The sequence below is a fragment of the Pongo abelii genome, chromosome 2 (genome assembly GCF_028885655.2).
Source record: "Pongo abelii isolate AG06213 chromosome 2, NHGRI_mPonAbe1-v2.0_pri, whole genome shotgun sequence".
NCBI classification, from domain to species: Eukaryota; Metazoa; Chordata; class Mammalia; order Primates; family Hominidae; genus Pongo; species Pongo abelii.
In genome coordinates, this window is record NC_085928.1 from 97,883,338 (window position 1) to 97,899,735 (window position 16,398).

Below are 16,398 nucleotides of genomic sequence, written 5' to 3' on the forward strand. Positions count from 1 at the left end.
AACTATGGATGCATAATATTGTAGCCTGCAGATCATGGGGGAAGGCAATGTCCATTTTTCTCTCTAGTTTTAAAGAACTGGGGTTGATGTCTTCAGCACTTTTGAACAGCAGGTTGAGTTTGACTCCGAACTGTCTGACAGGGCTAAGTTTAGTGAACTGAGATAATTCTATGGCAACTTTGAGGCTGAAAGCCACTGTGTTATATTCTGGTAGCCTTGGGCTTGTCAAGGTTAACTTCTGTTGATCATTAGCTGTGTGCTAGGTATTGTGCTGAGTACTTTCTTATACCATCTCATTTAATCTTTCTCAAATCCATACGAAAAGTCTGATATCCCCATTTTACAGATGAGAAAAGTGAGGGTGAGAGAAGTAAAATACTTTGCTTAAGGTTGCATATCCAGAAGACAGAAGTATGACTCCAGCCAAATCCGATTTTGAGGCTCCTCTTTTCCTTTTTAAAATACTATGTCTCTCTTCTCTGGCTACAATTACAGAATTGTCCTATAGCTGCCATGGAAGTGATTTTAGTGATATGATGAAAATGTCATGATATTAAAGTACCAGCATCATCCTTTCAATTATTTCAAAGTTGTTTTGCATATCTCCCATGTTCCCTTAGTCTTGGGCGAGAGGGCCTACTCTGGTTCTCCTCTGACTGCACCCTCCACTGGGAGAAGAGTCCAAGGGGCCAATGCAGGTGCCTACCTGGAGCCTGTGCCTGGCATTCTAGAGTCCACTCTGGGTACCCACAGGCCTGTGACCTCCTTGCCTAAATGACCCTGAGTTGTCTTCCAGAATCTGCCTGGGAATTTTTTCCCAGTACATCTTCTTGAGGGTAAGCCATGCTACCACTGTGCACATCCCTAGGCTTAGGGTTGTGGAGGGGCACATATGTGTGATGTTACAGATCAGGTGTCAGCAAACTACTACCTGTGGGCCAAATCCAACTACCACTTTTTTTTTTTTTTTTTTTTTTTTGAGATGGAGTCTCGCTGTCACCCAGGCTGGAGTGTAGTAGCGCAATCTCGGCTGACTGCAAGCTCTGCCTCCTGGGCTCATGCCATTCTCCCGCCTCAGCCTCCCGAGTAGCTGGGACTACAGGTGCCTGCCACCACGCCTAGCTAATGTTTTGTATTTTTTGTAGAGACAGGATTTCACTGTGTTAATCAGGATGGTCTCGATCTCCTGACCTTGTGATCCACCTGCCTCGGCCTCCCAAAGTGTTGGAATTACAGGCGTGAGCCACCGCGCCCGGCCAACTACCACTTGTTTTTATAAATAAAATTTTGCTGGAACACAGCCATGTCTATTTGGTTTCAAATTGTCTATGGCTGCTTTCGGGCTGAAATGGCAGAGTTGGGTAGTTATGACAGAGATCAAATGGCCCACAAAACCTAAAATGTGTATTGTTTGGCCTTTTACAGAGAAAGCCTGTGGACCCCTGGTATAGCTGGAGCAAGCCTAGCTTGCATGCTGCAGAGTTCATGTGTATGAGGCCCGTGGGGTATGGTTGGGCCAGAGGTGGGGAGAAAGGGTGTTGGCGGAGGTGTGGGGGGCAGGCCTTCCTCCTGCCACAATGTTTTGGTGGAATTCTGAGGAGTCTAAGTATTCTAAGTTCAAAATTCAAATCTCACCTTCCCCATCTCTGTATTCATCAAGGTAGGAGGGTAGAATGTATTTTGTTTACCAGTTTGTTAGCTCAGTTTATAACTTTAAATGTATAGGCACACGGTATCTGGGCATCCATTTGTACTCTTGCCCTGGTCTCTAAGAGTGTTAGCACCAATGTAAAAACCTGGGTTGCAGTATAGGGGTTTATAATAGGAGGGAAGAAAGACCCCGACAAGGAATTGCACATATTAATATGAAATTCTAAGGTATGGAAGTGCTTTTGGGTCATATATGGATTATTGGACACGAGAGAGGCTTTGGGGATGCTGATAATGTTCTAAGTCTTGGTCTAGACAGTGGTAACACAGGTGTGCTCACTATATAAAAATTAACCGGTGCAGGCTGGGCACAGTGGCTTATGCCTGTAATCCTAGCACTTTGGGAGGCCAAGGCGGGTGGATCACTTGAGGTCAGGAGTTCGAGACCAGCCTGAACAAAATGTCAAAGCCCCATCTCTACTAAAAATACAAAAATTCCCTGGGCTTGGTGGCGGGCACCTGTAATCGCAGCTACTCGAGTGGCTGAGGCAGGAGAATCGCTTGAACTCAGGAGGCAGAGGTTGCAGTGAGCCAAGATCACACCATTGCACTCCAGCCTGGGTGGCAGAGCGAGACTCTGTCTCAAAAAAAAAAATCAATTAACGTGTGCAATTAAGGTCTACCTTCATCATGTATACGTTCTGCTTTAATAAAAAGTTTATAAAAATAAATGAAAAGAGAATATATTAAAATCAAATATTTAATGTAAATAGTACATATAATCTTTATATTTTATAAATATTGTAACAGATATACTAAGATTAATATATTACAATATATTACAAATAAACAACCGTTGCTCCCAGTTTCATTTGTCCAAATTAAATCCAAAATGCTGGAATCCATGTGCCGGTTTAGCTGGAAGTTCCGAATCTCTCCACTAGAGCGCCTTCCCAACCTTCCCCACTTCTCGTCTCCGTCTCTTTCCTCTCCTCCCCGCTGCTTCGGGCTTACACAGCCCCAAAGCGAGCAGGATGTGGATATAAATCCCACATACAAATCTGGAAATCAATCTGTCCGACCAGCCCATCACATGATTACATCTTGATGCCACAAGGTGTCGCTGTTGAGGCAGTTCTCCCTCGGACTGAAAGATGCTGTGCGTGCTCTCTGTGGTCCCCACTCTGTGGTCCTGCAAGGGAAGGCCAACCCAGTAACCCGTGGCCAAGCTCAGACACGGTGTGCCATGTGGGGTGTAGCGGATGCTATTGGTGCTCCACCCGCATCTCCTCAGCACTCATGGCCTGTATGGGAACATGAGGGCTTTCTCTTTGGCTTCACTTGGGAGTGCCAGGGGAGCATCCCTCAGCCCATGATGGAGTTTCTTGCCCTTCCGGAGGCGCACCTATAAGGCCGGTTCTCCACTGTTTCTCGAAGCTCCTTCCAGTTGCTTGCAGCAGAAACTTTCTTGAAAATGCACCCTCGGCTGGGTGTGGTGGCTCACGCCTGTAATCCCAGCACTTCGGGAGGCTGAGGCCGGAGGATCACTTGAGGTCAGGAGTTCGAGACCAGCCTGGCTAACATGATGAAACTCTGTCTCTACCCCAAAATACAAAAAGTAGCCGGGTGTGGTGGTGCGCGCCCGTAATCCCAGCTACTCGGGAGGCTGAGGCAGGAGAATGGCATGAACCTGGGAGTTGGAGGGTTTAGTGAGCCGAGATTGTGCCAGTGCCCTCTAGTCTGGGCGTCAGAGGGAGACCCTGTCTCAAAAAAAAAAAAAAAAAGAAGACAATGTGCCCTCTATTGACTTCCTTGACTTCCTTGTTTTAGTTCCAAATTGTCCTCTCAGTACTTTCTGGGAATACCTTCTAAATGAACCTCCTACACCCACATCCTTGTCTCAGCATCTGCTGGTGGGGAACCCCAACTAGGACATATAGGCTTCCTCATGAGTTACAGCCCTGTGCACAGTTTTGTGCCCCACTGTACAGGCTCCATACAGCATGCGAGGTCTCCAGAAGCTTCTAGCCTTACCCACACACTTTGTCAATAGGGGCTTCTCCATGGCTACTGGGTCACTTGTCCTGAGTCCCAATCACCAGCCTGGACTTCTATCTTGAAGTAATTATTTTATTTCTGGGAACTCTAAGTCTGGTGGAACTATGCTAATTCCTTCCCATAGTTCTCTGAATCCTGGGCACTTACTCTGAATCCTGGGCACTAGGACTGGGCACTTACTCTGAATCTTGGGCACCTAGGACTGGGGTGTCAGTGACTTCCCTCCCTGAATGTTCCCGGATCATTGTGCATAAAGACACCTACAAGATTTCACATTTTCCAAACCAGGGATCTGAGGAGGGGCAGCCTCAATTGGGTTATGAAAGGTTTCCTTACACCTTCACCAGAGGATTCAGGCTACCTAGTCTAACTCTACTTTAACCTAAACAAGAGGGCCATTGAGATGACCCTTGGCCAGTCAGCTTCTCTTATAAAAAGAAAAAAGATAGCATGTCTTTCACATCATGAAAAAAAAAAAAAAGCATTATGCTTTGAGAGAATGTAATTGAGAGACCTGATTTGAATGGGATAGACCTTGTAGAGGGTATGCTATTGAAACTATCATCTAAGTGATGGAATAGGAAATAATAGGAATTAGCCCTGCAAAGAGAACAGCAGGAGTGAAGGCTCTGAGACAGGAAGGGACTTGATGCATTGGAGCAGCAGGAAGAAGACCCTGTCAAAGTCTGTGAAGGAGAGAGTGGCAAGAAGGGAGGCGGGGGCTGTTGGCAGTACTCAGATCCTGCAGGGCCTCAGGCTGTGGAAAATGTTTTAGTTTTGTCCACAGAGCAATAGGAAGCTTTCAAACGGTTTTAAGTGGGTAAGGGGAGATATTTTATAATCGTAATTGTATCTTAAAACAGTTTAGCTGATATTTTGGAAATGAGAGTAGAGGATGATAAGAGGAGAAGCTTTAGGAGGTATGAAGTAGCTTATGCAAGAGTCACGTTGGTTCAAGAGGAGTGGAAACAACAGAGAAGATTCAAGAGCAATTTTGGAGGTAGAATTAATAAGATTTGGTAAAGAACTTGAAGTGGGTGGTAAAAGAGTGAATTGTTTAAGATCTTATATGTGAGTAGAATGGTAAAAAATGTAAATACCTATTGGGGGAAGCAGGCAGGAAAGGAATCAGACTGAATATAAGATAATGGGAGTGGAGGAGACTGTGGCAAACTGGAGGGTACATGTCCTCTCTTGAAGGGGCAGCTGCTGGTTGCTCCAACCAGTTATTGCCATGCAGAAAGGTGAGCCTGACATTGTCAGATTTTCAGATTTTTAAGGAAACGTCAGAATCTGGATTTTAATATGAACTGTCTATCTTTCTATGTTGGCAACTATTAATAGAAATTCTAAACAACACTGTGCTTGCTATACACAGCACATCTGCAGGTAACATCTGGCTCCTGGGCGGCCACTGCTTGTTTGAGATCTGTTTTCCATTGTGTCTTCCTTTAGAAATGTTTTTAGAATTAGTAGTCTGTGACACAGAATTTTGGAAAAGTTAGGGATGCTGATTAGAAAAAAAAAGGATATTTTAAGTTGGCAAAATCTTGGGAGATACTGATGATCTCAGCTCACACGGTCTGTCAGCAGGCCTCAGGTGATGGGCTGAGGCTGAGATCTGTGGAAATAAACTTAACCTAATTTAGAGCAGATAACAGGAAGTGCTTTTGTCTTAAAATAGACCGTTCCAGACCATGATAGTCTGAGATACTTGAGTTAGACAGGAATCGAGGTTATCCCCTGCCTTTTCCCTTCTGAGCTGATAGTTCAAGAGTCCTTAAGCCTTTTAAGAGAGTGAGTGGATGAGTGTCTATCTTATTTATGAGTCCATATGCAATTAGAGAAGGCATTCTTATAGGTTCATAAAGCCATCTTTTATTTTATTTTGTTTGAGCCATAAGCAGAACTTACCCTTGGACTTTGAATTTTATTTATGAGGTGCTTTTAAAGTGAAGGATGTTGAGCAACTAATTTCTTTGGTGTTATAATTTTTTTTGATGTCAGCAACATTTGTTTGTTTCTGTACACAGTTTGATCTAATTAATAATTTACCCTTCTTACAGTTGCACATCACAAACATATAAGAATAGCAGGTATTGGCCAGGTGCGGTGGCTCACACCTGTAATCCCAGCACTTTGGGAGGCCAGGGCAGGCAGATCATGAGGTCAGGAGATTGAGACCATCCTGGCTAACACGGTGAAACCCCGTCTCTACTAAAAATACAAAAAAAAAAAAAAAAATTAGCCAGGCATGGTGGCGGGCACCTGTAGTCCCAGCTACTCGGGAGGCTGAGTCAGGAGAATGGGGTGAACCCGGGAGGTGGAGCTTGCAGTGAGCCGAGCTTGCAGTGAGCCGAGCTTGCAGTGAGCCGAGCTCACGCCACTGCACTCCAGCCTGGGCGACAGAGTGAGACTCCGTCTCAAAAAAAAAAAAAAAAAAAAGAATAGCAGGTATTTTTAAAGAGTTCTCAAAAAAAGTCCAATGACTGAACCTGTCTTGGCTTCATAATAAGTATTTAAAACTGTAAGATCTTAACTGCTACCTTTTTTCCTAAAACGCATTTATAGGTGAGTGGAAAAGCTTAAAAATAATTTGAAGTCAGTAATGGGCAATGGAAGACATGATTGCATTATTGATTGCTGAATAAAGTTCATCTTTTTGCTCTTTCTCAGAGATTTATTTTATAGAGTTAGAAACAAATCAGGATAGATGAGAAATTAGGAGACAACAACCAAAAAAAAAAAAAAAAAAAAGCCCAAGTATCAAAACAAGTTCCTTAAAATATATCGGGCAATGAAACAGCTGGGTGGGGCATGGGGGAGGGTGCGAGTGACTCAATAGAACAAGTAGGAATTATGAGGCTTAGAGGGACATGACAGCCATGGGGACCTGCCTTTGCTTTATGTTGTCAACTGATTCTTTCCTGCTTCCATGACATTGATATTACTCTATGTGCTGCAGCCGGGGGTGAAATGGTCCCAGGAAACCACACCTGCTCTTTATAAATTTTGTGGGAGAAACTAATTCCCAAATAGTGGTGAGCCTACATCGCTAACTAAAATTTATTGTTAAGAAGCAGATGTATAGTGGTGAAGACATTACCCTTTTACCATTTTGATGGTCTGTGAATTTCCTGTTTGATTTGATACGTTCAGTGGAATTGAATATAATCTCTTGTCCATTGTGATCTTGGTGGTATAAGCAACAACGTGATTCCGCAGCCTCTTACTGCAGCCTGTCAATGGCTGACTTGTATTCCTTTTAACAATCTGGCTTCTTTGTCGAGGTGTGAAAAATAAATACAGAATTATATTTATTTCCTGGCCTAGTAGGGCTGAAACTTCAACTAGTCATTATTTTGATCTTCTATCTTTTCCTGTTAGAGATCAATTCTGATTGGGGTTGATTTCATGTCCCTGCCCTTAAAGCAGTGCCTAGTCCTGTGATCATCTTCCTCTCAAATCCTGTTATATCTGAGGTGAAGAAAGCTCTTACAGAGAAAGTCCATTCCAGGGAGCAAACTTCCCATAGTCAGAACCTGTGTCTGTCTCAATCACTGCCTTATCCCAGCATTCAACAGTGGGAGTTAAGCTGATGCTTAAAAAGTATTTATTGCACGAATAAATTCAAGTGTTCAGTGAAATGTTTTCAGGTATTCTGAAGGGAAGAGGATTCTGTTGTTAAATCAATTTTGGAAAAGCTATATTATATACTTAATTTTGGGATAGTCACAATACATATGAGTGTCCTAAAAGTCTCTGAGACATCTTGGGTTAAAACGAAAACCCCAGTAGCCTTGTTTATCTGAACATTTGTCAGACTGTTCAGGAAGTACTGGTCTAAAGCCGAGCTGGAGTAGCACAATGTTGGTACTTAATAAATACCTCTTGGCTGGGCATGGTGGTCATGCCTGTAATCCCAACACTTTGGGAGGCTGAGGTGGGTGGATCACTTGAGCTTAGGAGTTCAAGATCAAGCCTGGGCAACATGACAAAACCCCGTTTCTACAAAAATTACAAAAATTAGCCAGGCGAGGTGGTGTGCGCTTGTGGTTCCAGCTGCTCAGGAGGCTGAGGCATGAGAATCACTTGAGCCTGGGAGGCAGAGATTGCAGTGAGGCGAGTTCGCTCCACTGCACTCCAGCCTGGGTGACAAGAGTGATACTCTGCCTTAAAAATAAATAAAAAAATACTTCTTAAGGTGTATTTACTGAATATGTAGTGCTGAAATCCTGAGTTTGGTAATTCGGGATTTTTTTTGTGGCCTCAAGAGGAGATGGTGGCTTTTGGGATATGTTGAGAGTAGAGTAGAAGCTGTGAAGGAAAGAGAGTCAAGAGTAAGGATGTGAGTATAAATTGTTTCATTTTGATTTTTTAAAAATTAACTAATTAATTAATTTTATAGAGATGAGTTCTCACTTTGTTGCCCAGGCTGGCCTTGAACTCCTGGGCTGAAGCTTTCCTTTTGCCTCAGCCTCACAAGCAGTGGGACTGCAGGCACATGCCACTGTGTCCAGCTGTTTCATTTTTATTTTATAATTCTTTTAAAATTTATCCTAGGGAAGGCTGGGGATGGTGGCTCACGCCTGTAATCCCAGAACTTTGGGAGGCTGAGGCGTGTGGATCACTTGAGATTAGGAGTTTGAGACCAGCCTAGCCAACATGGTGAAACTCTGTCTCCACTAAATATACCAAAATTAGCCGCTTGAACCTGGGAGGCGGAGGTTGCAGTGAGCTGAGATTGTGCCACTGCATTCCAGTCTGGGAGACAGAGCAACACTCTGTCTCAACAACAAAAAAAAGAATTTATCCTAGGGAAGTAAGAGCTTTATCAATCTGAATATTGCTCAAACGGAATATTGAAAAGCTTTATCAATCAAAATATTATAAAGCTTTATCAATCACAATATTAATTATGATATTTCTATTTTAAAAATAATTACCTAAGTGTTTCAGTTCTTTTGCTGTGTAACAAAAATCTGTAAAATTTGGAGTGGGACTTTAAATAATAATTTATTACTTCCCACCTGATTCAGTGGGTTGATTGGTGGTCTTGTTACATATAGTGATGGCTGTTATTCATGCAGCTGATTAAAGACGGTGGCTGGGCTGGGCTGGAAGCTCCGAGATGGCTTGTCTCACTGGATTAGTGTTTTGGTGCTGACTCTTGGCTGGGTGCTTTGGTTCTCCCTCATGTGGCCTCTCTCTCTATGTGGTATTTCATCTTCCAGGGCCATTCTGTGTGGCTCCTAATTTTAGCAAGATAGCTTGGACTTCCTTGCATCATGGCAGCTGAGTTTTAAGAGAGCAAAACCAGAACCTGTCAAGCCTCTTTAGGATTAGACTCAGAGCTGGAACAGTGTCTCCTCTACTGCATTTGTGGGTCTAAGCAGGTCACAAGGCCAGTCCAGATTCAAGGACAAGGGAAATAGAATCAATTTCTTGATGGAACTAATGGAACTACAGACAATTCTGTATAGGAAGGAGAGGAATTTTGATGGCCATCTTTGGAGACTCATAGTGTCTGTTAAAAATCATGTGTTATAAAAATACTTTGTGGCATCTATGTTAAGTGGGAAATGGAGATGATGTTAAGATAAAACATGGAGAAAAAGGAAAATACAAGACTTATATATAGTCTTTATATAGTTTGATTTACACAGTCTTTATATTGTCTGGCTTTGTCTAAAACTGCACACACACACACACACACACACACACACTTAAAAGGAATTGGAAGTAACATAATACATACTGGCTAGTTTTGAACTGCTGTCCTTAAGCAATCCTCCTGCCTCAGCCTCCTGAGTAGCTGGGATTACAGCAGGAGTCAACATGCCCTGCCAAGCCCATTCTTTTTTTTTTTTTTTTTTTTTTTGAGACAGAGTCTTGCACTGTTGCCCAGGCTGGAGTTCAGTGGCATGATCTCGGCTCACTGCAAGCTCCGCCTCCTGGGTCCATGCCATTCTCCTGCCTCAGCCTCCCGAGTAGCTGGGACTACAGGCGCCCACCACCATGCCCGGCTAATTTTTTGTACTTTTAGTAGAGATGGGGTTTCACCGTGTTAGCCAGGATGGTCTCGATCTCCTGACCTCGTGATCTGCCCGCCTCGGCCTCCCAAAGTGCTGGGATTACAGGCATGAGCCACCGAGCCCGGACCCATTCAGTTTTATGTGTGTGTTCTACGAAACATTTCAGGAATAGGGAAGACAGGTATTATGCTAACTTGTTAACAGAGGTTATTTATGAGTGACAGGATTGAGAGTGTTTTCATTTTCTGCTTTATGCATATTTGTATTTTCTAAATTTTCTATAATAATCTATTAGTTGGTTTAACAATTAAGAAAAACTAATAAGCCAATTAGAAAGTCTTGACAAATTTCAAAGATTGGAAAATATATATGTTACATTTTATGATCCCAATGCTATACAATGTGAACTAGAAAGTTTTACCACAAAATTTCTATCCACTTTGACATTTAAATATATTATTCTCAATAATTCCTGGGATAGAAAAATTTCAAAATAAAAACAGCAAGGTATTTACAAATGCCAATAAGAGTTTTATACATACAATTCTGGAATATGCAGCCATGTGTACAATCTTACATGCATTCATTAGGAAATGTGATTAAAGAGAAATGAACATTCAATGCAAAAGGGCAAAAAAAACCATAAAGGAAATAGAAATTTTATTAAAGATAAAGAGATATCAATGAAATGGAAAACAAGATGCAGTAAAATATATTAATAAAACCAAAAGCTATATCATTTAAAAATTTTTAAAGAAAAGTTATACAAAGCAATGCCAATAAGACTGGAAAATCTAGATGGAATAGACTGTTTGTGAAGGGACGTTTTAATGATAATTGACACAAAATAGGTAGCAAACCCAAATAGACAAATATAGTGAAAAAGTGAAAAGATAATAAACAACTAGGCCCATTCTGTATTTTTTGCTTTTTTAAAGAGACTGGGTCTCTCCCTCTGTCGCCCAGGCTGGAGTGCAGTGGTGCAGTCATAGCTCACTGTAGCCTTGAACTCCTGGGCTCAAGTGATCCTCCTGCTTCACTCTCCCCAAGTAGCTGGGACTGCAGGCACATGACACCACACTGGGCTAATTTAAAATTTTTTTTTAGAGACAGAGTCTTGCTATATTGCCCAGACTGGTCTTGAACTTCTGTCCTCAAGCAATCCTCCTGCCTCAGCCTCCTCAGTAGCTGGCATTACAGCAGGAGTCAACAAGCCCTGCCAAGCCCATTCAGTTTTATGTGTGTGTTCTACAAAACATTTCAGGAATAGGGAAGACTGGTATTATGCTAACTGTTCCAGAACATATGAAAAATGGAAAGCTTCTCAATCTATCTATGATACTAGCATACATCTGATATTAAACCTAGAAAAGGAGAACCCAAGAAATCTATGGGCCAGTGGCAACATATATTGCTTTTTAAATAAAGAAAGAATATTTCAAACATGATAATACATCTTTTCATGTTGTATGTTATATGTGTGTGTGTTTCCAAAGGGAACAAACTAACTTTTTGTTTGTTGGTTATTGGGATTCTCCAAAGCCTTGGTCGGGTAGGCAGGTAAATTCACTGAGGATTAAATCTGTGTGGGTGTAAATTTTATGGCATTCAGGGACCTCAAGCCTAGCCACAGACCTCAGTAATGTGTATCTCTAGATACAAAGGGAGCAGACAGAGGAAGACAAGTTAGATTTCATCACTTTTTCTAGGAAGACAACTCTATAAGTGGTGGCCCAGTTAGAACCCAGACATCTAGATTCTAAGCACAGAAAAGATACATTCATTTAACTGTTGGAACCATAGAAAGAAAATCATTTTTTTAATGAAAAAAGTATATATCATTATTATGTTACCAAAACACCAGAGGTTCAGTCCAGGTCCTGCTGCTTGCTGCACAGAAGGCCAATCACTGAGACAAGTATTGCCAGAGAAGAAGGTTTTAATCAGGTGCTGCAGATGAGGAGATGGGAGATCAGTTTCAAATCCATCTCCTTGACCAACTAACATAAGGGTTTATATAGCAGGGAAGAAATGTAATCATGAGTGGAAAAACAGGAATTAGGGAGGGATAAGGAAGGGGAGTTGGTCAAAAGGAAGCAGATAGGGCAAGGCAATTATGACAGATGAGGGGTCTGACATCTCATTGTCCAAATGCAGTGATCTGGTGAGTTTGAGCTCCTTGACACTATCTGGGAGGCCTGATGGTTTCCTTAGAAAGGAACTCAGATAAGACAAATGCAACTTTCTCAAGTTTTAAAACTGGGAGGTCAATTTCTATGTTTTTTCAAAGAAACCACTAACATCAGCTCTATGGGACAATTGGGTCAGTTTCAATTGTAGAAAATTTAGAGTATGCAAATAAAAAGAAGAAAATGAAAACCTCTTGGAATTCCACCGCTGGTAACACTTTGATGTGTGTCATTCCAGCCTTCTTTGCTGGTGATTGTATGTGTATTTGTGTATTTTACAACAGTGTGAGTAAATCACAAAATTGTTTTGTCATCTGCTCCCCCTGCCACCAGTATGTCATGAACATTTTTCCGTCTTATTAAATATTCATATAACTGCCTGTTCCACTATTCCACTATCTGTCTCTCTCATCATTTATGTCACTGAATTCTTATGTTAGAACTATTGATCCCCTCTTTTTTACACTACAGATTATTCATGTAAAAATCTTAGATACAAAATGGTTTTTGTGTATTTCCAAGAAAAACAAAATTAAGCCCTGAGCAACATAAACATTTGAAATGAAGTTCTTTAGTTAGAAACAGGTGTATAATTTTTAAGACCTCTTGAGGGAAAGGGGAAACCTTTATAGAAAACATTTTTTCATACTGTATGTTTCACTATCAGTGACAGAAATCTCATCTAGAATTGAATGTAGCAAAAAGGAAATTTATAGACAAATGCATCAGTTATCCATTGATCCTGTAATGTGGCAAAACAATCAACCACAAAACATCAGTGACATACTAAGAAGCATTTATCAAGTGCATAAGTGTGGTGTTTAGCTGATCTCAGCTGGGCTCGCTCATGCCCCTGTGGGCAGCGGCTGGTTGGCTAGGCAGTTCTGCTGACTTCGGCTGGGCTTGCTCACACATCTTGGGGCGGCTTGGTGTTGGCTAGGACAACTTGGTTCTATTTTATATTTCTCGTCTTCCATCAGGCTAGATTGAGAATATTCTAATTACTATGGTAGAGGAAAATGAGCAAGAGAGTAAACACATGTGTTGCTTAAGGCGCCTGCTTACTTCACATTTGTTATCACCTTACTGGACAAATAAAGTCACATGACTGAACCTAGCGTCACATTGGGAAAACACTGCCAAGACATATATAAAAAAAGGAGTAAAGAATTGAGACCTTTAATGCAATCAGTCACCTGGCATATGTAACTGAAATGGCCAGGGAACAGATGTATAGATGATAGATGATGGTAACTTCTATGACTCCTGGATCTGGAGTATGAAGTGATGTCACCTGGTTTGGTTTCACACTCTTTGAAGTTTAGCTCTGGTTCCCTTTGTATGTCTCCACCCTCAGGGAGTCCCTTTCCACATTGTAGTACTCACAGCTCTATTTTGAAAGTAAGGAATTCCAGCTGAAGAAGAGCTTATCTTTCCCAGCTGTTCCAACTAGAGTCCTAGTATGGAGTCTTGTTGGACCAGTGTTGGTCACATGCCCATCACTAAACTAGCTACCATGTCTGGAGGATACAATATGCTGGTTGGCCAGGCGTGGGTCATGTTCTCACCCCTTGCACCACCCAGGATGGTGGAGTGAAGGGAGTCAACCTTATCTAAACCCAATGAACTGTGAGTAGGGGGTTGGGAACAATTTCTCTAAGGAAAATAGTGACAGTATAATCAGAAAGTGTGTATTTGGGAGAGGGGGAAGGGATGAATGATAGGCAGGTGAAAATAAAAGATACCCCTGTATACTGCTATTGATGTACTTATCTCATTGAGACACTTACCTTCAAAATCTATTTATTGACTATTTGGTACTAGGCACCAAACTAGGTGTTTCATAAACATCATCTTACTATTTCTTACAATACTATGAGTTAGATGGTATTACCTGCATTTTGTTGATTGCAGAGTGGAAGCTCGTAACAAGTTAAATAATTTGTCCAAGGTTACTCAGCTGGTTAGTATTAGCATGGAGATTTGAACCTGTTTGCCTTTCTCAAATCTGTTCTCTTATTGTTCTAAAGCTGAAGAAAAAGAAAATACAGTAAAGACTTTCTAAGAGGAAGAACAGGAGGCCATAATGCGCCCCATTAAGGCCATATGGGTGCTAAAATTGAAGGGATACTCACAATGCTGTAGCCCCAGCTACATAAAATCTTCACTAGTATACTTCAGTAACCATGATGGGAACTTCTTCTCCTTTGCCATTTCTGTACAGACATGAAGTGGTTAATATGAATATTAAGGTCAACCAAAATGGGAAATAATTCTCAAGAGGCCAGCCTGAAAGATGTGTGTGAAAGGAAAAAGAGACAGGACTGTTGTTTTCTCTGGTAATATCATTGAGTATCTGGCTATATGTTTAGGCGTCCCATTGGTTGAGCTACCTCTTTTTCTTCTATCTCCAGGGTAGCCAGTAGGTTTGAATTCATGTGTTAATGCCAGTCGATTGGTGGTAAGCCATCTAGAGTGTTGTGTTGAGAAGAATTCTGAACCTAGTGGAAAAGAGGACTGTGATGGATTAGTGATGTCTGTAATGAGTACAGGAGGGGAAGGTAACAACATGAATGCCAAATATTTGACATCCCAGGAAGCAGCAGCTTCTCAGAGTCACTTTTAAGTCACATGCATATAGGGGTTATTCCCCAAAGGAGGGGCCTTTTTATAGCTAAGGTCTCCATGATGGGGAATTCCATGGGGAATTTTCTAGAGGTTCTAACTCTGACCTTAGCACAAACCAATATGGAGAGCTTCATTTTCTTAAGGAATAGACCTTATTTTTCACTTTGAGAATTTTTATCTTGCTTAGGGGCAGGGTGGGGGGAATTTATAAAACTTTCACCTGTAGTAGTAAAGTTTTAGAGTTGCTTTTCTTTCTAAATCAACATTATGGGTGTGGCTCTTTCTATCTGTCTATTATTAATCACCTATCTACATAGGTACATCTGTCATTATCTTTATATATTTAAAAATACAATGCAGTTAGAGTTCTAAAGAAATTTGTTTTTAATTATTCTTTTTTTCACTTTGTAGATCTCTGAGTGGAGTTATTTTCTGGTACGGACTGTGAAAAGAATGCGGTGAAAATTCTGGACAATCGTGGAAATATTAGCCCAAACCCCAACTTAATATAGCATTTCTTCTCTTCAGTAACACCTCATAATACAAGAAAAATGTATGGAAGTGCAAGAACAATCACCAATCTGGAAGGTAGCCCTTCCAGATCCCCTCGTTTGCCAAGGTCTCCTCGTTTGGGCCACCGAAGAACAAGTAGTGGGGGAGGTGGAGGAACCGGCAAGACTCTGTCTATGGAGAATATCCAGTCCCTCAATGCAGCCTATGCCACGTCTGGACCCATGTATCTGAGTGATCATGAAGGGGTGGCCTCAACAACTTACCCAAAGGGCACTATGACTCTGGGAAGGGCTACAAATCGAGCTGTATATGGAGGCCGTGTCACAGCCATGGGGAGTAGTCCCAATATTGCTTCTGCTGGACTTTCCCACACAGATGTCCTTTCATACACAGATCAACATGGTGGGCTGACTGGCTCATCCCATCATCACCACCACCAGGTCCCCTCCATGTTAAGGCAGGTAAGAGACAGCACAATGTTAGATCTTCAGGCCCAGCTGAAAGAACTGCAGAGAGAGAATGACCTCCTCCGGAAAGAGCTAGACATCAAGGACAGCAAATTGGGATCTTCCATGAACAGTATTAAGACTTTCTGGAGTCCTGAGCTTAAGAAGGAGAGAGTCTTGAGGAAAGAAGAGGCAGCGCGGATGTCTGTCCTCAAGGAGCAGATGAGGGTTTCCCATGAAGAAAATCAGGTAGGTCATGACTCATCTCAGTGTTTTTCAGCCTTGGCTTCTCACTGAGTAGTTGATGCTTTGCAGATGGTACCACGAGCTGTGCAGAAGAAAGTTTGGCATCATCAAGAAGGTTATGGCTTAGTATGTGTTTGACTTGGACACTATGAGAGAGCATAGGAAATATACCATTACAGCTTGTAATTTCCTTATTTTCTGATAACCTTTTCACATGGTTGCAGATGGGGAGAGGGGTGGGGTGGGGAGGATCACTCGTCATTGCCTAACTTTTGTACTTGGTTAATTTTGTTTTCTTTTTCAGCAGTTGCAACAGCTGTTCAGATGTACCTCCTTCTGAATAGAAGAAGAAAATGTTGATTTCTGTAAGAATAAACACTTTAACAGCAACATTTAGTGGCCACATTTGACTGGTGAATTGATTTTTATTTTGAAACACCAGCACCATTATTTCCTTCTAGAACGAGTGAAGTTGTTCTCTAAGTAGCAAATTGAACAATATGAAATGGAATTGGATCAGATGGGTTTGTTATGTTAGAGATACACAATAAATTTTAACTTGGTGTTTTTGCCTTCATCCATTGAGCATTAATTATCTACTATATGCAAGTCACCTTCATACTCTTCTTTGAT

General features: G+C 41.6%; 1 protein-coding gene across 18 annotated transcripts in view; it reads left to right on the forward strand.

Moving 5' to 3' along the window:
• Positions 1 to 16,398, forward strand: part of ERC2 (ELKS/RAB6-interacting/CAST family member 2) — a 969,867-nt gene that overhangs the window by 18,477 nt on the left and 934,992 nt on the right. For all 18 annotated transcript variants that reach the window (XR_008523745.2, XR_008523744.2, XM_054552033.2 and 15 more), the window contains exon 2: positions 14,972 to 15,768. Coding sequence is in view for 16 of the 18 variants with exons in the window: in XM_054552033.2 (XP_054408008.1) it covers positions 15,112 to 15,768 (657 nt within the window). In the remaining 2 variants the exon portion in view is untranslated. The remainder of the gene's footprint in view (positions 1 to 14,971; positions 15,769 to 16,398) is intronic.